Genomic DNA, 22633 nt, shown 5'->3' on the forward strand with positions numbered 1-22633 from the left:
ATATTTATGAAATTAGTTACGTTTTTTACCGTTCAAGATATTTTAAAATACTACTCGTATATATACTATAGTATTTATTACCACAGGGACCAAACTGTTTAACATTGTTTTAATTGTCTATTTATTAATGTATTGTTATTGTTGTGTAGGTTAACAATAAACTGTATATTTGTGTGTTGGCGTTAATAAAATGAATACAATTATTATTCATCAAATTATATATAATGGGGCTTATATCTACTCATTAGTGTTTATATTATGATATATAGCAAAGTACTGTTCAGTATTTAAATTTTACTGTAGAATTTATGAACCTATGACTTATAACTCCACATTTCTAGTCTTTTTATGGAACAGGGGCCAACGGACAGGAGGCTCATCCGATGTTAAGTGATCTGCCGCCCATAGAGACTCTCAATGTGGGCTAGCGAGTGCGTTGCCGACCTTTTAAAAATTGCTACGCTCTTTTCTTGAAGGAGCTTAAGTCGAATTGATTCGAAAATACTTCTGTGGGCAGCTGGTTCCATAGTGATGGTGCGCGGCAAAAACTGCTTTGTAAAATGCTCAGCCTTTAACATTAATCTATACTCAATGCCCGTAAGTATTTTTTTATTGAAATATTGTTATTAGTTATAAATTCACGTTTGTACCCGTTAGGTATAGTTTATACTAAAGTATGTAGTTCGTATAAACCAGGGACTATATGTAGATGACCATAAATATACACCATAGATATAGAAGAATTTAAAACTTATACTAATGTAAACATAGTTATAATTTTAAATGTTCCTACTCCAAAATATAGCCCCCTTTTAATGTATTCTTCTGAATAAATACAATTATTTGATACCAAAAAAAAAGAATTCAATCAAGCGCTATGATATCTTCGAACAACAAAAAATCTTCTACTATTGAACCGGATGTAAGCTAGAATATTGTAGAAAGCTGTCGTAGCCGCTACGCGCGTAGCGACCTACGAAATCATTTCCATGAAAACCTTTGCTACGAGTACTAACAATTACTTAAAACGTGGTAAAGTTATTGTAATTATAGAAACAATGTGAAAACTTGTTCAAGTTAAAATATATTTATTTGTTTACGTTATTAATCGTAAAATAACTCAATATTTCTAGGAAAGAAAATATAATAACTTCATTGAATAATAAATATATTTAACATTGTTTATATATGTTATATAAATAATAATAATTTTTGGTTAACATCTACGTCTTAACGACAATAGCTGAAAAAAACCAATCAGTAGTTTAAATCGATGCAATTATATAAGGGCTTTTAGATAATCGCAAACATATTACAATATTATATACAATATTTTTAACATAATAATTAGTGCTATAATGATATATACATTTATGAAATTACGACGTTGAAGCGTGTCGTATTTACTTTAATTTATATCTTTAAAAAACAATAATAAAATATCAACATCATAATTATAGTATTTATTACATATACTTATGTTGTTCTTAAATTTTTAAACGATCACCAAAAACTAAAATTGTTCTTTTATTGCAGTATGGTATTATAAAATAACTAGACATACTTAAAAAAATGGTAACACAAAAATCTAATCAAAATCTTCCCTAAGAAGGCAAAAGCTGGCCACTCGTCTAAAAAAGTGAAAAGCTCACCCCAATCAGGCGCTAACCCACCGCTAATTACAATCGGGTTTGCAAATTAATGATGGAGCGAGATAAATCGGCGCGTGCCCAGTATCGAGACTATTTCGGTGAGCGCGGGGCGTGAATCAGTGGAGGGAACAGTCGTGCGCCGGCTGCGGCAGTGCGGGGTCGCCACGTGAGAGCGACGCGGATAGTGCGCTGCGATGGCGCGATGAAGACGTGCGGCCGCGCGGCGTTTTGCTGGGCCCTGCTGTGCCTCGCTGGCAGCCTGGCGGCGCCGCGCCGCCCTTACTGCGAGCGGGCGGACGTAGCGTGGCGCGCCTACCGGGCCCCAGCAGCCTTCGAGGCCCGCGTCCAGTCGCTCGCCAAAGACGCCGCCACGGTCCAAGTGCGCCGCGTCCTACGCCGCCAGGGTCGCTGGCCCAGGGAAGATGCCATCATCCGGCTCAAACTGCCACAGGATTCACTCGAGTGCTCCGGACGTTTCGAAGTGCCTTTACAGAATCGAAAGAACTATATAATTTTCGCGGAGAGAAGGGGCCACGCCGCCGTGGCTCTGGGTCCGCCGTTGAGACGGACCGGCAAGTTGATGAGGAGGATACGAGCGGTCTACAAGCCTGGTTACAGTGAGTGTCTTGTGCTTTTTGTGCATGGAAGTTGACGGCGTCGAAGCTTTGCGAGGTATTCTGCGTTTGAATTGCAATCGTTATAATTCGAGCTTTCAACTTCTGTGCTGCGTGCTAGATTATGTTTATAATTTTAGAGTGAAACTTTTATAAATGTCAAGTACCTATGTTAGCCTCTCGAGTTACGACAGAGTTCACTAAAACTAACTAGAGAATTTCCGATTACAGCATTCAAAATTCTGTTATGATTCTAAAAAACGTAACTGTCGTTAAATTCTCGCGTAGATAATTACCTGTTTTTGCATCTTGACAGGTGTCAACAAAGTTACATGATCACGTTAATTTAAATTTAAGAGGTTTCAAAAGGATTGAATATTGAGAGAAAACACTTTTTTACCGGAGTGAAGCTGTGTATTAGTATAAACTTATAATGATTTTACATAAAATTAATTTTAAAGTTTTCACACACATTTACATAGCTTCAATGTTTAAAACCTATGTTAACAAAAGACAATACTAGGATTCAATAGTATCATATGTGGGCTTCTAAAATTGTTAGAACAAGCCTTTGGTCATGTGCAAAAGTTGTATTTGTAATCGTATTATCAAAGTCTTAAATGTATTGCCATCAAATAAGCCAAGGCAGGTGTATCGTACAAACGAGTCGCCATTATGAATTCATTTTAGGTGCAGTGTAAATAGTCAAACGTGGTCAGTGTAGCAAAACGTACGTAGAATTACTAAATGTACTTAGCTTGTCCTTATTATGCACCCTTCACAAACGGTTATGAGGAAAATAAGTTTAATGCCGACTTAATTGCAGTTAAACTTTTTAAACGCATCTTTTAATATAGATTAAAAGTTTGATACCGTTAGGAATTTGGAATGAAATTTTACGTTGAATAATTCTTATGGTTAAATTTACCCATGTCATGGCACTCAACACTTATGTGGATAAAACATTTAACCAAACCAAATTTTACGTTACTTTCTGAAAAAATATTTTCAATGTGTTCAATTATTATAGAGTTAAAAAAAATGTTCGGAGTGTATATTTGTTACGCTAACATACTTATCTATTACACTGAAGACAAAGTATGATTGTCTATAAGTAATTAAATGTCTATAGTACTGATTCCCAACTTTTTTTGGGTTGTGCCCCACTTTAGACTTTCTAAAATCATAATCATGAAACATAATTTTAATTGAAAAAATTGAATTGTTGACTAGAGAAACTGAAATGGTAAAAAAGCAAATTAAGTAAATTTTCAGAACATGTAATAAAAATACTGAAATTTAAATTCCAAATAATACAAAAAATCAGATAGCTATTAATTCCGCTAAAATACAGTTATTTAATCTTTAGAGTGCATTTGCAGTCTCCGACTTAGTGATCCTACTAAGCTTAAAATTAAAAATTATTTCGTAATTACTCACCCAAGTAATAAATTGATCGATTCGATTCAATTTTTCGCTCAAAATCTTTAACTAAATAAATAATCATTTATTGCATACTCTTATCAATTCTATTTTTATAATCAGTTTTATTCTACGTGTATAGTTTTACGTAGATACTATATATTTTAAGCATCTGATAGTTACTACTATCTTATAGCATAGATTAAAATTAACTTAGGAGTAAAATAATTATGTGGAATTTGTCTTAAGTTTTAACAAAAAAGGTTAAAATATTCCGGAAACGGGCAAGTGTCATAAAATAAGAGTTCACGCGATCAGCGCCAGCACCGCAGTAACGCTACATTTGTCAGGACAGGTCGCAACTGGAGCGTATAGTGACGTCATTGTTACCTTTGATTGATCTATCAAATCTGCAATCACCATTACGCTTAGAATTTAAATAAGCAGTTCCACAAATCAATATATATTTATAGAGGAAAGATTTGTATGTAACGAATAGAAATTGAATAATTAATGGACTGATTGTAAAAATTATTTAGCCACTTGGAACGATACTCCTGAAAAGCAATTATTTCTTATACATTTATAATAAATGTCTAGTCCACAGAGAACAGGATACTAAATATTTATTTTATTTTACATAAAAGGTTTGTCCATACGTTTCGATGTGCCTTGAAAACGCACCCTAGTATCCGAATAGTCGCGATTAAGTAGTTATTAGTATAAATTTAAAATTCATCTGCTATGTATATTTTCTATAGATACTAAAATTAGCTTAGATACAAACAAAAAAGGAATGTATGTACAAAAACTTTCGTTTCCCGATTTAATCATGAAATTTAGTGAATAATTCTGAAGTCAATTTAATAATTTATTTCTACTAAACTTCTAAAATATTGTAAATATAATCCATCTCTCATATTCAATTGTGATTGCGACTAATACTTGCTATATAATTTAACATCTTCAAGAGCATTCTGTGGAGTGCAGAGACATGTCGAGACTTGCATTATACATCAAATTACATTTAAACTGTCAAAAGACCTATCAGCAAATATGTTTTATACAATAATAAGTTCAACACAGTATTTTCACACATTTATTATTATACTATATATCTTTGATTACTTAACAATATGTGCGGTAAATTGAGCCTCTACGTTTACTTGGAAACAACTGAATCATATTAATATAAATTTAAATGTTTTTACACTATCCTATTATTTAAGTAATGACATCATATCATGTTATAAGTGCGACATTAAACAAACTTTTAATAAGTTAATAACAATGTGTAAATTATTCACATAACACAATACACGGTTCTTATTAAGATTGTGTGGGAACAATTATATTTCTATTATTATTTGCGACATATAATGTTAACGTAAAATTATTTTATAATTAATTTAATAATTGATTAAGATAGGTAACTAATTAACAAAAAAAACTAGTTAGATTAGAAAAATCCCACCTTGAAAATAATTTAATACCTGTGAAATAAGACAAACTTTGATAAGTTTCTACTTGATGATAATTCTCAATTCTAAAATCACCTCATAATTGAATATATTTGAACAGTTCACGTCAATTTTAACATTTATAGGATCACCCTTGCTAAGTTATAAATTACGGTAAATTATTTTGTGATTTCCAACAATTCGATATTGTTTGTTGTGTATCAAGTACATGACACTGATAAGGAACGATGTAAGTGTAATTATTATTTTAATTAAATTGACGAGCGTTTTCCTTGTTTTAAAAAGAATTTATAAATTTTACGTGTATTTTTATAATATCATTTTGATCAATAATCAAAATTATCAGACGGGATATCAAGATTATAGCAATGTGACAAGAAGATGTATTTTTGTGTTTTTATTTCAAATACTGTTGTGTTATATACCCACATAATAATAGTATCTACTAGTAGAAAACTAGTATAATCTAAAATAATTGATAGAGTCGACTATTGAATCATTGCCAAATTCTTTAAGAAAAATCCGATAAAATTCTGAAAAAGAAATCTAATTTCTAAACACAACAATTTGTGGATTATTCAAATATGCATGTCAATGCAACATAAAATATGCCACAACTTTTGACAAAACGTCCGAGTTATTTAAGAATATAACCATTTTAAAAAGAGACAGGTTCACCTCAGAATAAAGTAAAAACGATGGATAGCAACCAGATAGATAAACAAATTGCTAAGAAACAAGAGCGAAACGTAAACATTGCAAGCGCCACTTATGGATAGCCCACTTTTGATCTCTTAAGATAACTAATAAGAGATCTGAATATGTAGTTTCTTCCATTCATTAAACTTATTGTCAAGGCTTGTATCGTTGTAGGCGTTTATGCAGTCCCAAGTATTAAAACGATTTTATAATAGTCGTTACGGCTTGGCGATTCTTGATTATCCGCGATCCGCTCCGTCGGTCTTACTGTCCTAACTATATTCTTTTATATATAAAGGCATTTTGTAAATAGCTCGTGACTCGCGTTTATTTGTTATAAATGTACTTTCACCCCTAGTTTCGTGTTTCTGGTGTGGTATAATTTTTTGCGGACTCTTCAACCATCACACATTTTAGCTACTTTCATGAAGCCTTAATGCATATAAACCTCTTATCACACTATTAAATAAAAACCATACAATTTTTTTTGAGGTTTTTGAGTAAAGCGTGTCCATATAGACATTTGCGGCAATTTTACATTTTATAACGATACAAATTCAGTTTCGCATTTTTTCGAGTTACAACTTAAGGTCTATTTATAAACTGCATCTGTCAATTTAATCGTTAAACTGATCTAAACTTTAAACCATAAAATAACTTTAAGCCTTATGTTTTATTTAATTAACCTTAACACAGAGTCGTAACTTAGCATTAAGAACGACTCCGGTACGTTAAATACAGCACAATTTTGACATACGAGTGACATAGTTAGCGCTGCGTCTTAGCTACTGAGGCTTACAGCACGTTGTTTAAGAACTTAAAATCTACTCAGTATCCAATATGTACTTCAAAAGTATACAGTTCTTAGCGAACCCTTGAACTTATGACCAGCTAGTCTCATGGGAAGTCGCAAGCCGACACTGATGGCTGAGTCCGCACAATGGGTTGGATATACCTATATCGATATGTCCTTGTCATTAACGCGTACTTCCGATACAGATACAATGCCCTCTAACGTATGCATTGTCAGCTATAAATAATACTAGATACATAACATGTCGGCGCATTCGTTGTGTCCGCTTGAAACAAGCTACAAGTGTAAAGGACGTAGAGGCTTATGCCTATTACACATGTATTGAACTAGATTTTAAGGGTTAAATTATTGTACCTATTTGTACGCTTCGTGTGATGACGCGTGTTATATTTACTTTGTACAGATTGCCTTCATATTATTAGCAAATTTTTAATATTTATATTACGGTAGTATAAAATCAAAGTAACAAAATAAGCAATCGAATAAAGAAAGATAATTGTCTATGCCAGAGCCATGATATGTCCAATGTATGAAGTCATTAGTCATGTGTCAAAAATAATGGTTAATATCAGTTTTTTTTAATATTTTTTTTTATAAAGGTCGTACATCGTAGCCCATCGGGTACCCTGTCAGACCAATCTGCCTAGCATAGGCAGCAGGGGAGTGTCAAAATCTTTTTACTAAAAGGGGATGGATAATATTTATGGGAGATGATGAAGCGAGACAGGCATGTCAGGATCGTAGTAAGTGGAAATCCTTGGTCTCTGCCTACCCCTTCTCGAAAAAGGCGTGATAATAAAAAAAACATATATTTTTAACTATGATAGAAGGTCGTTTCCATTGTACACGACCTTAAGCCCATGCCATAGCTATCAGAAGTACCCAATACTTAGCGCTAATTCTCGACTCTGAACCCTTAATACATCGGCAACTATTCCAAATATGTATACTAAATTTTTATTTATATATTTCTAAACGACTTAAATGTGAATGGTTTGCAGTTGATACCAATATCCATTGAAAACATCAAATACAAATAAATCAATGACACGTGAAAATTACACATGTTCGGAGTCATAATGGTCCGTGAACAGTATAATCGTGATATCGTAAAGTTTGATGTTCCCAAGCTTATTTTTATCTCGAAATGTAGGGCAGCATTTCGTTTTTAATAATATGAAGTAGAGGAAATGGACTTTTAATTCTGATGTAAATCTTAACAACATCTGAATTCCAATTAATCGGGCACTTCGTTCGTTCGTTATAGTTATGTAACTGCCAATAGTGATAGCGATCCAATGGTCACACCGCTATGGTTGTTGAGAGTATTATAATAAAGTAGTTTACAAAAACGTCGAAATCTGCTTCGCTTTCGTTATTGCATATAACAGTAACAAGCTAATAGCTTTTAACTTATGGTGACTATAAGACATACCTATCTATCTTCCTGTATGAAAGCAGAAACATAAACAATCTTAGCGCGAGAAACGCGCAGTTTAAGATTGTTGCAAATCAATGACGCTTTTGACATGTGGTGCTGGAGGCGGATGTTAAGAATACCATCGATCAAAAAATATTTAAAATAGTAGTTTTAAGAATAATTCTTATAGTAGTTATTAGTAGTCTACTTACAACGGACCTAATGAGCGTCTAAGTGCGGAAACTTAGTCCACAAGCCATAACCACTGTAAGTAGTTTTAGTAACAATTATTCTCATTTTTAATTTTTTTATTTACTATATAGTTTTAAACGAAAATCTTCCAAGACTTCTTTGTTTACACTGTTAATTTTATACTACTATTATATTATTTTTATTATATCTGTGGAACACGTCTAGTCCACAGCATAATGCTGAGCCAGGGCCAGTTACTACCACAACACGCACACATTACACACTTAAAATTAATATTGTTCTGTATTTTTTCATTATTATTATTCTGTGTGTTTCGTTATTAATAAATGTTATGTATGTCTATTATGTCTGTCTTTCGATACGGATCATTACATCCCCATCAGCACCATATTAAAACCCATTTATCAACTATATGCCGACTACGTATCATTACGTAATTTGGTCATAGTGCGTAGGGGTGACGAGAATCTAGAGAAGCTCATCGTGATTGGCAACACCGAAGGCAAAAGGTCACGTGGATAGTCCACGAGTTCCAACGAGATGGACTGGTCAAGTCAAGGACTCGTCGTGCTCAAATTATACACCGTTAGAAAAGAAGCACTGAATTGGTGGAGGAAAATTATTCGCTATTCAGATAGTACTATACATCTGACGTCGGTAGTCAGATAAGTTACCTACCCAGATAGGATAAGACGTCAGAAGTAGATTTCCTATCGTCTATAGCTCTGCCTAGCATAGCTAATCCAAGTTCTCTTGTGAAACCTTCTTGCTTGCTTTCAAGACTACCGCGTTTAATTCATTGCGATAATCCAATCAAGAGAAAACACACATAAGTTCTTGTTATTTAAAGCGATTACATTTCTTATTGCTAATTAATCACCACTTTGTTAACGCGCTTGAGTCATGATTCATTTTAAATTATTTATAGCGAAGCCAGACGAATTTAAATTATGAGATATCTCTGTGTTTTTATAGTTTATATTTTTTGGCTAGACATCACTAGAAAATATAAGTACAGTATGTTTAAAACTAATTTTATTTGTATTCCGCGTCTGCGTGAAACTGTGTTTTAATTAATATTTATACTATATTCACAAAAAAATACTGTAACAAAAACTAAATATAATTTTCACTGCTACCCTTACTGTCAATATAAAATAGACATGGCAACAATATCTAGACGTAGTGTCCATGTAAAAGCCGCTAGATAAATATTTTAATATTCACATTTGTATACAATATAATCAAATATAAAATCGAATAAGATTAACCTGATTGTCTTGATTCATTGCAAAAGCATGCATTTCGCCTATGTCCCAATACGGGACGGTGACTTCAAACAACACTATACAATCATCCAATTAGATTATTACACTTATGAAAGACAGAAAAATAAAATGGCTATAATCAGACGATATACAGCCAGATAATCTATTTTCAGTACATCTAATACGTACAATATCTATAGTAATTTAAAGACTAATTAGGGTTAACGTTTTTATAAAAATAGCCAGTTTTTATAAAATTATACAGCCTCTTAAGATATTGAGCTGTTGTGGGATATTTTTATTTCGTGTTAGCTTGTAATACGAATATTATTTGCGAAATATTGATAACCACCGATAAAAATAGCACCTTAAAAATAAGAACCTAAATTTAACTAAGTTACATTCATATACAGGACAAATTGGGGTCATTAACCAGTATAAATATTTATAAAAATCCGTGTAAATTGATAAAACCTTTTAAAATAACCATTTTCTCGTGTTAAATGTACTATAATTTAAAATGTTATTGTGTACGAATTTTTCAATTAAGTGATAAGAATAACACTTAAAATGAAATGATACAGCTTTTAAATAATTAGGTCGATTTTTACGGCTTTATTTAAGTAAATGTTAAAGGTGAGTTCATATCAACGTATTTTTTCACACTACTTCATAAATACAAAACACAATGTTTGACACTCTTATATAATTTCACTACGCAGTAAAAAAATCACAGCTTAACGACGTTAAACTACTAAAATAATATGTGGTAAATGAAGACTTAGCCAGCCGTGGTATGTAGTCTCTGAAATCCGCAATGGAGCAACACAGATACATGTTTGTGTCTCTTAATTGATAGTGAGTCTACCTGTGTACCTAAAAGTAGATTCTGTGTCTGTCAAAAGTTTTCTTTCATACGATTATCTGACGTTTATTCATTAATGAAATAAAAATAAATTATCAGTGGCGCTACAACCTTCTTGGGTCTAGATTTCTGTAACTGTTTCATGTTAGATTGTCAATCTAATAGGCAATTAGGTGACCAGCCTCATGTGTCTAACACATGCCGTCAACTTTTTGGGTCTAAGGCAAGCCGGTTTCCTCACGATGTTTTCCTTCACCGTTGGAGCGAATGGTAAATGCGCACAGAGAAAGAAAGTTCATTGGTGTATAGACGGGAATTGAACCTACGACCTCAGGGAAGAGAGGTCTACACAAGCATCGTATTTACTATATAGTACTGGATCATTAAATAATTAACACTTTTTGTAAGTAATAATGTAGCTTTCAAAGTGTTCTAATTATTTATATATTTAAACTCTGATGTTGATTAATATAATAACATTTTTTCGAACCTACGAACAAGGAATGAGAGTCGCACGTTAAAGCCACTAGGCCAACACTGCTCTATTTATTCATGATTTAACAAAGGTGTACATAGTGCATAGTAAAACAGTGCAGATAGAAAAAAAAAGTACTTAACGCGTTGGCTAAAGCTTACACTACACAGATTTAATTTATCAATTTTACTCATTAGTACTCGCCTTTACGAAATGTCTTAAGTCAATGCAATAATTATTCAAATAATGATAAGGGCCCTTACTCTGTTTGCTTGTCAATGCATTACCTTAATACGCTTCGACAAATCTTTCGCTTAAAATGTCAATTATATCCTCGGCATTACAATAATAAACGGTTTCAATCAGAATTTTGCATAATTATTTACTTCACACCAATTATTACGATACCAAACGAAATATTTGGTCTTCGTTGTTCTGGTGGCTGCTTTTAGGTCTTTCGTGTAATCCCGGGCAAGTCTAGGCCTAGTAGGTGCTTTCCAGGTCATTCCTCCATCGCCTGACGCGTTCACAATTTTTTATCTGATTGTATTCAATCTGTATTAACTTGCTCTTAACATGGCTATTACACTATTGACTGTATTGATTTCTGTTTTTAAACAAAAATATTATGTGTTTTTTAAAAGTATATTGATGTGAAAGTTCTTCACTTAAGAGCGTAGTTGATATTATTTTTATATTAAATACAGACAGCGAAAGGCTGTAGAAAGCTTTGCTGTTTTTAATACATATAATTCCTTTTGAATTAAAAAATATAAGGACTATTTAAAAATAGTGTAAAAGCTCTTAGCAGACGGAAATGAGGTCTAATTGTGCCTACGAGATGAATGGCGACTTTTACTTTATACCGATAAAAGAATTAAAAGCCTTAGTAGGAAGAAAATTACCATTGAAAATTTTCCACAAAAAAATTTAGGATGTGAGATAATTGAGGATTATAAGTAATATTCACATTGGTGTTGTTAAATATCAATGCATTGCCAATAAACCTACAATGATAGAGGAATGATCGGAGTTGTTACGCGCGGTAGGCCTGGGGTGACCATAATATCTACAGAAAAAATTACAATATATATCAGTATAAGGAAACAACCTAAAGTATCTTTGGTTGTCACTATCACCGTCACTGTCATTTAAACGCGAATTCAATGTAAATAATGCAGTTATGGACAAAATAAGATTTTATATTAGCAGCTTCAGAACCTACACAAATTATATGTGTAATTCTGTTAAATTATACAAACATATTATTTATACGTATACATATTATATATAATAGGTACATCGATTCTGACCCAGCTTCGTATACGAACTCGCCTGTCTACCATATGCCTACCGCGAATCGTTTCTTATTTCGATCATACAATGCGTAGGGGTGATGAGAACTTGGAGAAACTGATCGTGGTTGGTAGCACAGAAAGCAGAAGATCACGTGGCCGTTCACCAACCAGATGGACCGATCAAGTGAAAGACTCTATCGTCCTCAGAACTATACATTGTCATAAGAGAGGCACTGGACAGAAACCGGTGGGAACAGATACTCCGCTCCAGATGCTTCCTTGCTGAACACGACGCACGACGGTCTCCCGAGTTTAAGAATTGTTACGCTATTTTATTGAAGGACCCTATGTCGAATTGGTTTGAAAATACTTCAATATGCAGCTGGTTCCATATACTGGTGGTGCCCGGCAAAATCTGCCCTATAAACTTGATTAAAAATTTTGTCAATGTTGTTCTGTCTATAGTATATTAATTAAAAGTATTATTTTGTATATTTTTAAACCAAGTCCCTAAATTTTGTGAAAGTGTGGAGTGGCGGTAGGGCGCGGTAGCGGACATTAGTGGCCACCCGCGCTCGTAATGAGGGATCTATTAACTCACACGGCAGGGAAATGAACCTCTCATTATTTTCCACATGATTTGTGTATACAGGGTGGGTTTTAATTTAATACAACTATTATGTCACCAGCAAGACGTCGAACATACAAACCTAACCAGACCCTAAAATTGTGTTTTGTTTAATGTCCTTACATTTTTGAAGCATTTTGTTGCATGATAATTTGTAAAAAATAAATTTGTATTATCCTTACTTAACTGTGCTTACATAAATTTTAAACGATAATAAACCTCAAAACATAGCTCAAATTATGTATAAAATCGATCAGCGAGTCGCGCTTAAAGTAACGAGATTTTTCATCGGCCACTTAAAATTGATTAACTGTATGACATTATCCGTCAATGGCAACCTTTACCTTTGGAAATGTCAATTACAAAAATCGACCAGTGTAGTTTACCCTTTCAATTATGTAACCTGTATCTCGGTGAACATTTTTGATAACATCTTTAAGTTGTTGCAAATTTTCATGCATAATAAAATTAACTGAATATATTATTAAACAATTTTGTAATACATGTTGATAACTTAATTTTTGATGACTTCGTTAAAGTTTTACAATAAACAACAGACTGTTGGCCGTATGTTCACGAATTGTTTTAACATATATAAACAGTCTTTGTTACATGTTACCTACACGATTGAACAGTACTGATATTGACCACGTCCAAAGTGTTATATTTAGAAATGTACGGTAGTAGTAGACATCTCGTATGGTGAATGAAAATGCAGCATATCTGAGAGCCAGAAACGGCGGTATTAAAATACCCCTTTCTTATAAAAAATAATTAACGTAACAGATGTTGTATTGCGGTTTAGTAAAATGCTCTGCCAAGCGCCACCCAAAGTTGGATGAATTATAGCTCCGAAATCGTAATCTCATTCGACTATGGCATCATTAACCAATGCCGATTGTAGTAAAAACAAACTATGGTTGCCCAATAATTGCCGTAAATTAATCAACAAAACGAAACTCAGCCATCGGCTCAACGTCAATGATTTATTATTACCGCGTTAATATCATCTGTAATGCAGTCTGATAGTATGAAATTCATTTAAATGATGACAATTCATTTTCCGTAATTTTAATGAACACAAATGATTACCTGTACATTGTGTAACTGCTTCTTGCTCCGAGCAAAATTCGGCAAAAATTTAAATGTTGTGCCACGGTCCAAGAGGAAAGCGTTGCTTAATCCAGCCATATTTTAACATCAAATTTAGAATTCACCACGCTTCGTTTTTATAGACGACATCAGATAAGATTAGTGTGCACTTACTAGAATACCTTTATGCCAACCTAAAAACGCACTCTATTCGCCCAACTCTTTTAACCTCCAGAAGAGTCTTTAACCACTCTTAAAAATAAAGTTTTGGCTAATCAAAAATTTACTAACATCTTAAACGTCTCAACCTGTCCTTTACTGAAACGAAAACTATTCTTATTGTGCACAATAATTGAATAATAAAATGTAAACGTTATGTAGACATTATTGTCAAATACCGTTAACTTGTCAAAAGAGAATGGCTGCCAACGACACAGGAATCCTACTGTGGGAGTTAATTCTTTCTTTTTAGCTCAATATCCTTCTAATTATGTCAATCGTGAATATAATGACTTGTTTAGAATATTGCATGCATTTAACGCGTTATGGATAGACCGCTGTTACCTTAATATAAACCATTTTGGTTTTAAAAAGAAACTTTTTTGCGTATAGTAGTAGTTGACAAAAAAAAATTGAATATCTTTCCTAAACCGCGACCTCGTACACCTTGCGGTACACCAGAAACCTCAATTCATATGACATTTAGAATTAATTGATGGGCGCGGTCGTGTAAGTGAAAACTACGGGATTTAATATTAAAGAACCGCTCCCCGGGATAAATTAACTTTTCTGTCAATTTCAAAGTTCATAAAAATACCTTGACTTCAAGACTAAATGAAGTCTGAGTGAGCTAAAGGTTACAAATATTGTCTTTGTGTTTATTCTATTTCTATTTTATGCATGCAGCGAAGTTTGAAAGAACATCACACCATGAATACAAAACTAGTATTATAAGTAAATATTATAATCATACTACTTTATTAAAAAAATAACACAATAAATAATTGTCTAAACGCACGCTTAAGTGTTAGACAGCCAAAAGATATGGGTTAGTTTAGTTAATCGTAGCTTATTCTTGACATTTTTTAAATCTAAAATACGCCCAATATTTTAGATAATCTTGTCGATTTTAAATCTTTATTTAAATACGTTCTGAACATTAGAAGACCAATCATTGTTTTCAACGTATTTTATTATAATTAATAAACTATTAATTACTTAAGAAGTCATGTGGAAAATGATAATGGTAGCAGCTCCTTATAAGCATTGTGTAAAACAAAAAACTTGGCGAATAATAAGAGTGGCAGAGAGTTTATTCCCAGTTCTTCTCATCCGTTCTACGTCCTTGAGTAGGTACTGGCAGTAAATGTAAAATTAGAAGCATTTATTATAAGTGTATACTGTGCTACCTATATGAATAAATAATTTTGACTTTTAAATGTTTAACAGTTGAAACCAGCGAACATTTTGTTGTATTGGAGTTTTTGTCTTTTATTTTTATTTCGTAAATTTTCCAATGTTTTAACAGTTATTCTGCTCTTCAGGACGAAGACAAATACAAAAAATCAAAAACCGTGTTCATCGCATGAAAGAAACAAAAAACCCAATAATAATATTCTTGTGCAAACATTTAATTTTTCTTTACTAAAATTAATTCAATTATAAATAATAGTCCCGATATTTCGCACTATATCCGGTAAATTTTACTGTTGCTGTGATTTAATTTTATATTTATGGACCTTTTTTAGACATGGGAGTCAGACATTTTGTAGCAGTCACACAATCTTGTTTCATACATAACAATATTTGATTAATTAGCAGTGAAGAATATTTAAACTAACTAAAGATATTTTGTAGTTTTTTAATTATGTACTGTGTTTTTAAATTTGAGTGACGGAGTTATGTTACATAAAATTTACCCTGATTGGGTGGTACCACTATATCGCTATTTGGCTTATACTTTTTCGAAATACTATCATCATATTAATAATAGATTTCTACTCAATCGGTCATAAAAAAGCTTTCATTTCTGAGCCTAACTTACAGTTGTCTTCAGTAGCCTCAAATATAATAATTATAATTAAACTGTTGTAGAAGTCGTAATTTGAAACATCAAAAGGCATTATTTTTGTATTAGTTTAGGCATCAAATGACCTCATAATTGCTATACAAGAGTCACCACAAATAAATTGGTTGCGTATATAAAAGTCGACATCACAGACAGATCGCAACCGTCAATGGCGCCATGCCCTAATAGGAATTGGTTTTTCTATGAATCTAAATTAAGCTTAAAAAGTACCTACAATTCATAAGATCTCACTTGCAAGAATCACGAAATCTTTTGATAAAATTATTTCCGCTCAATCATAATAAACTGCTACTTTGAGCAAAAAATATATTTCTAGACCAGACAATGAATTTTAACTAGCCTTGAATGAACCTGATCATCTTTCATACAGTGACATCAAGGAGCTTTAATGGTACCAAGCTTTTAATGGTAGTGTGAATGCGAAGCACCAAATAGCATGTGCACGTTAAGCCCACCTCCTGTATAATTATAACTTTGGTTACGCAACCGACCCGAAACTGTAATATTATTTTCAGTCTACCCTCACAACAGACGAATCTCGACCTTGCATTCTTAAGATTAAGGTTAATTTTGTTGTATCATTGCAAGTGGCGCTTAGGGCGTTGTATGCGTAAGCGCCATGTGTCACGTATCAGTCGACGAGATGGTTTCATTTGGACAGTATGGATACGTAATACTGAATGGCTCTTAATTCTTAGTATCATTCACCTTTGGTCGGGACTATTGAATGCTCATACGTTTCCAGTTCGATTCCAGATAATAATTATAGAGAACAAAGTAATAATAACTTTTTATTCAGCACATCATACAGTCCCGTAATACCATAACATACTGTTACCTAGTCGGTGTCATGGTTTCTAAGTTCTGGGTTAAAAGGTATGAAAATTGCCTGTGCAACATGACGTTACAATTTATGAAAGGATAGCAAAGCACTCGTGAATATTCTGGCGTTGCGTGACCGTGAGCAGTGAAACACCCAAAATCTGACATCCCGCGTTTTGCCCTATGTTCTATTAAAAAACATATGTGTTAATATCTTCATCTATTCTAATATTACCAGAATTTAATGTAAGGTACGCTTTTTGTCCTAATTCCGCGTACAGTCACGCGCACCAGCTAGTTCTCTATATTATTTTCTCACACTAACCTAGGGTACGCTTAGCTATAAATGTAGTGTACTGCTAATTTGTGAAAAATAAATGTTATGACGTTGGAATAAAGTCCAAAATACGCTGCACCACGTGTAACGGTTCTAGACTCGCAAAAAGATGTCCTAGCCATTACTAGATGGTTTTATTATGAGGCTTAAGGCCCATCGCAAGGTCAGCTCTTAAGGAAAACGATCTATTAATTAGTATTCAATTTTAGTTCTACGTTATCTGATACGAAAAATTCTATTCGCTTTACAAGGTGTTTTATATGCTTAGAAGCTTTTGAACGGATTAAAGCTATGTATTATTATTATTGTATATTGTATTATTATTTTGTGTGTGTATTGCGTTCAAAAAGTATTTTTCTTAATGTGTAACAGCAATGTTAACAAAATACAATACTATTTCCAAATGTTATTAATTTTCTCTTAAAGAGGACCATAAGAAACACACCAAATTCGGGCGGCGAGGACCTGTCTCTAAACAGAGACTATCTGCAGTAAACGACGCTTTGAGGACGCAAAGGAGAAATATATTATTATATGAATGTCTTATCTAGTTTAGAAGTTTCGTTGGTGTACCTTATTAAAAATAAAATATTTAACCTAATAAATTAAAAAGATACAATTTTATGGATATGGCACGTCAACTTCGTTGACACATTACAAAAACACATATCACAAACACTGCATGCGCTTTACTAAACTAAAGGGTTAAAGCAATTAAAAACTGTAGGTAATTGACAACTTATTTGAGTTTATAAATCACAATCGTTTGACGAATATTTTACCACCCTGCACAGACTACGTATAACATATAGATAAGAAATTCTTTAAAACTGTACATAAATACTGAAATAACTCTTACGCTTTATGCTGTTAATTGCCAGACATAACATAAATAATACAATTACACATGTCAATTGTCGTCAATGAGTAAATTGTCTTTATCTCCGCTGATAACCAAACGATTGTCAGTTGTCATTTGATAAAATTAATCTATAATTCTTGTATTTGTTTACATTTTTAGGAACAATTTGTATAATAATTGTCCGTATTCCACACTTAACAGTTTTTGTATAAGATATTTATTAATTATAACTTAAATATTATTTTAGTTAGACCAACCTAGGTTCGGGTACATCTCATTCGAATTACGCGATTAAACAGTACTTATCCGGGGCTGGATATATATAAGATAAGATAGCTTATAACATATATAGTATTATATATTATGTGGTAAACTTTAATGAATAAATAAATATAACTAAAATATTTTGTATTGTTTGGTATGTATACTGGAATATTATAATGAAACAAGATCGAATCACTCAACTATTAAACCATGCAGGCAGTTCTGATAAAAAAGTTATAGGAACAGAAATCCTAAATATAACCAAGTTTACGAGTGTTCAAACGCCATATTATTAAAAAGACTGTTGGGTGTTTTCTAATTATACTATCGCCCTTTGTTAATCGAAATAGAATGGTGACATAATCCACCCGTAATCCTGCCAGTTAGTCATAGACTACAGACGTATGCACTTAATGCATCCCTTAGACAGGCAACATGCATTTTATATTCTTAATAACCATATACTGTAGGAATCTTAATCATATAACATAGTATTTATTTAATGTGGTTACGACTATGTATTTATAAATAAATGAAAAATAAAATACAGTGTCGAATTTGATTTGTAGCAAACATAATATACACGAAGAAAAACGCGTTATTTCCTTTACTTTTAAATCAAAATAAAAAAAATACATATTCTTCAAGGTTGCTATTGTTTGGTACAAATACGATAGTTTTTTCTTTTGATTATTTAACAATATATAAATTATAATATATAGCATAATATAAAAATTTGCTTTTATTGTTTTGACGTGTCGCTTCAAATGTATTATAACCTTAATTAGTTATTATTTAAAAACTAACAATAGTGTTATACATTTGTATAATTCAAGGCATTGATTAAGATATATTTTTTGTTAAGTAAAGCTCTCATAATACATTCATCTAATCCTTAATTATAGACACCTGGGATCCTGTCATCGTAACGGAAGCCACACTGACTTCTCAGTATGGACAATTTCATATCACTGTTTACGCTGACAGTGTTTAGTCTAGACAAGGTCTAGACAGGAAGTGTACTCTAATATTTATGGTATTTGTTTTAGAATTTGGAATTCGGTTAAAAAAGATATCCTATTTAGTAGCTAATTAAATTGTTCGTCTTTTGTTTTAATTTGAAAGCGACCATGATATACCCTCATTCTGAGAGTTAAAAGACGTATACAAAATGTATGTTTTTATGTATTAATCACTCGAAAAACATGTAATTGTATTTCATCGTGAACGGCATAAATCAGAAAAGAATATATTGTTGTATGCCTTTAAATTTTAATTAAGTCAAATCCTTATCTTCGGACCTCACAGACTGAACTATTTAAAATATCGAAATATATATTTATTTTAAATTCGTACTTGCTAAGGTTATCAAGCTTGTGCAACGCAAAATTATGTTTAATATTGCGTAAGCTATGCAATTTTATTTGAAATCGAACCAAAGATTGTTATCGAAGAGGCATTAAAATCTGACTTAACTTATCAGAATAGTAGAAATACATCTTCCTCATGATTCTATACAAAGTGTTAGGTGCCTAATATCGCATATGGAAAAGTCTCTTATACTAGAATTTTAACGAGAATAAAAAAATATCCAAATTTTTTTGAAGCTTATCAAACCTAATTCAATAAATGCACCGTCTTTTGTTTTAAATGTAAACCGTGGAAGTCCATTATTGTACCCTCGTTTCGAGATATAAACATACAAGTGTATTTCATCGTGAACAACATAAATCTGAAAATGTATATATTGTTGTATGCCTTTAAATTTTAATTAAGTCAAATCTTATCTTCGGACCTCACAGACTGAACTATTTAAAATATCGAAGTATATATTATTTTAAAGTTGTACTCGCTACGGATGTGAAGCTTGTGCAATGCAAAATATTGTTTAATTTCGTGTTGTTGTCTCTTAAATAGATATGAAATTTTATTTGAAATATTCACAACCTACGTGTTATATTTTCCCATGGAAATTGTTTTCCCTTATATAAAATCTGTGACACATTATTCAACATTTCTGCATATTGAAATCGTCAATAAAAGGCAAAGAGTTATAATAATATTTTCTGCGCTGACGTTCTAAAAGACAATGTTTCATTGTCATACATACCTTTGTACTTTATTATATTAGCACAAATACGACAGTAGCCTTACTTAGCGTTTATTAAATATAAGTAGATCTTTAATGTGTCGTTTATATCTTCGATTATATAATTGAAAAGCATCTTTTGTTCAAAATAAAACATAATAATGCCATATCTAATCATACATCTTTAAATGAATAATTTAATAATGGTTAGGAGCCCATAGTTATAACTTTCGCTCTACCAAAAACTGTATCCTTAAAATTCCACCTCATTTCATAACGTTTCCTTCAAGCTCTTTCTTATTTAATGATAGTCAATTGTTTTATATTTCTGTATGCACAAAGTGTTAATAAATAAATGTATTCAATAAAATGTCTCAAGCAACGTGCACTATATGGAACTGGTTAGGCGTACGTGCCCTAAGCCTACTTTGTACGCAATTATCCCATAGTAAGTCTAAAACGATCTTATCTCGAGTAAAGATGATCCCATTTATTAAGTTGCGGTTTTTATAAGTCAGACGAGCCGACTTGGCGAGGTCGGTACATATTTGGTATTGTATGTGATGTGCAATGTCTCAAGTGGTTCTAGTATTTATAGTAAATAGGTATCGTTTGTACGCTTTGTTTACTTTGTTTTTTTTTTATTAATTGTCTAAAGACACTGCTGTCAAGAAATGCGTATACAACTTGGCTTGGTAGTTTTTGTATATACTATTTAATTTTATTTTTGTACGCAACAACAGTTTATCAAAGGGGGTCGTAGTAGCAGTTTATTTCCTAAATAAAAATTAAATACTAGTTTTTAGGTGAAGTTTTGTTCCTCCTGCTAACTCTACTATCACTACACCATCCTAATCTTACAGGTAGTGCCGTTAGGTACCCAGTTACTCCAGACCTATGTTACTCCATCAAAGAGTAATAGACCGGAGGACTTATTGCTATAAGAATGGTAGAAGACTAGTTATAATAATAGGAAAAGTGAAGTGAAGTCACCGTTGGACTGGTTCTCACTTTGTGTACTCGTAAATCGCGCCTTGATGGCCTGAGAAAAAATTATATGATTTAATGAAGAAGCAATATTTATAATACATAATACGTATATAGGAAAGATTTCTAAACATTAAATATTGATACAAATAAATAGATAGATAGAGCAGTGTTGGCCTAGCGGCTTAAGCGTGCGACTCTCATCCTTGAGGTCGTAGGTTCGAACCCGAGCTGTGCACCAATAAACTTTCTTACTATGTGCGCATTTAACATTCGCTCGAGCGGTGAAGGAAACCGACTTGCCTTAGACCCAAAAAGTCGACGGCGTGCGTCAGGCACAGGAGGCTGATCACCTACTTGCCTATTCGATTAACAAATGATCATGGAACAGAAACAGAAATCAGAGGCTCTTCTACCTTAAAAAGGATAAAAATAAATACAATTATAAAAACAATAGGTATATGCCACCGATTCGATTGTACTTCAATTAGAATTAAACTTTACGTTTAAAAATAAAGCCCGTAGCAAGTGTACGTAATTTGGTTACCTTGAGAAGTAATAATCTATTTCACGATATTCCTGGAATCCGCTCTACAATGCGTTGACCTGTATGTTTATCTTTATCTTGTACTCACAAAATCGCACCTACGTACATTTTATTATGTCTGATCTAGATTAATGTGCGTTCGTGTTAATTGGTTAGTAATATATAGTTGAAAGTTTTCATTTATTTCTTTATTTATGTATTTAAAAAAAAAGGAGTCTAATGGACACGAAGCATATACCGCTAGGGTATGTAATAATTGAATAATAATAATTACAAATTCTTTGAAAGATTCACCCAATTTTACCAAAGATATACACGATTTATATTTTTTTTTCCTTTAAGGACCTTTTATAGTTTATAGGCCTCTTCTAACTGGCTCCATCTCTTTTCTAACTTGAGAATTCCCCCTAATCTTTCCCATTTTATGAGTACTATATGTAAATTATTTATTAGTAACTAAGTTACAATTCCGAATACGTAATAACAAATATATGAAAGATTTTTTTTAATGAAAAAAAACCTTATAATATTAATCAATACCTAGAGTTTATATATAAAATAATGCGAACACTTTGAATCCTACATTTACTTACAAAAAGTGTTAATTATTGAATGATCCAGTACTAGATCCGTAACTACGCTGCTCGTGTTGGCCTCTCTTCCCTGAGGTTCGATTCCCGTCTATACACCAATGA

At 32.5% G+C, this 22633-nt stretch overlaps 1 protein-coding gene across 5 annotated transcripts in view; it reads left to right on the plus strand.

Annotated features, from left to right (window-relative positions):
• The first annotated feature begins 1763 nt into the window (after positions 1–1763).
• Positions 1764–22633, plus strand: part of LOC123714130 (protein vein) — a 70383-nt gene continuing 49513 nt past the window's right edge. For all 5 annotated transcript variants that reach the window (XR_006754275.1, XR_006754276.1, XM_045668286.1 and 2 more), the window contains exon 1: positions 1764–2269. Coding sequence is in view for 3 of the 5 variants with exons in the window: in XM_045668286.1 (XP_045524242.1) it covers positions 1855–2269 (415 nt within the window). In the remaining 2 variants the exon portion in view is untranslated. The remainder of the gene's footprint in view (positions 2270–22633) is intronic.

Source organism: Pieris brassicae, chromosome 9 (assembly GCF_905147105.1).
Source record: "Pieris brassicae chromosome 9, ilPieBrab1.1, whole genome shotgun sequence".
Classification (NCBI taxonomy): Eukaryota; Metazoa; Arthropoda; class Insecta; order Lepidoptera; family Pieridae; genus Pieris; species Pieris brassicae.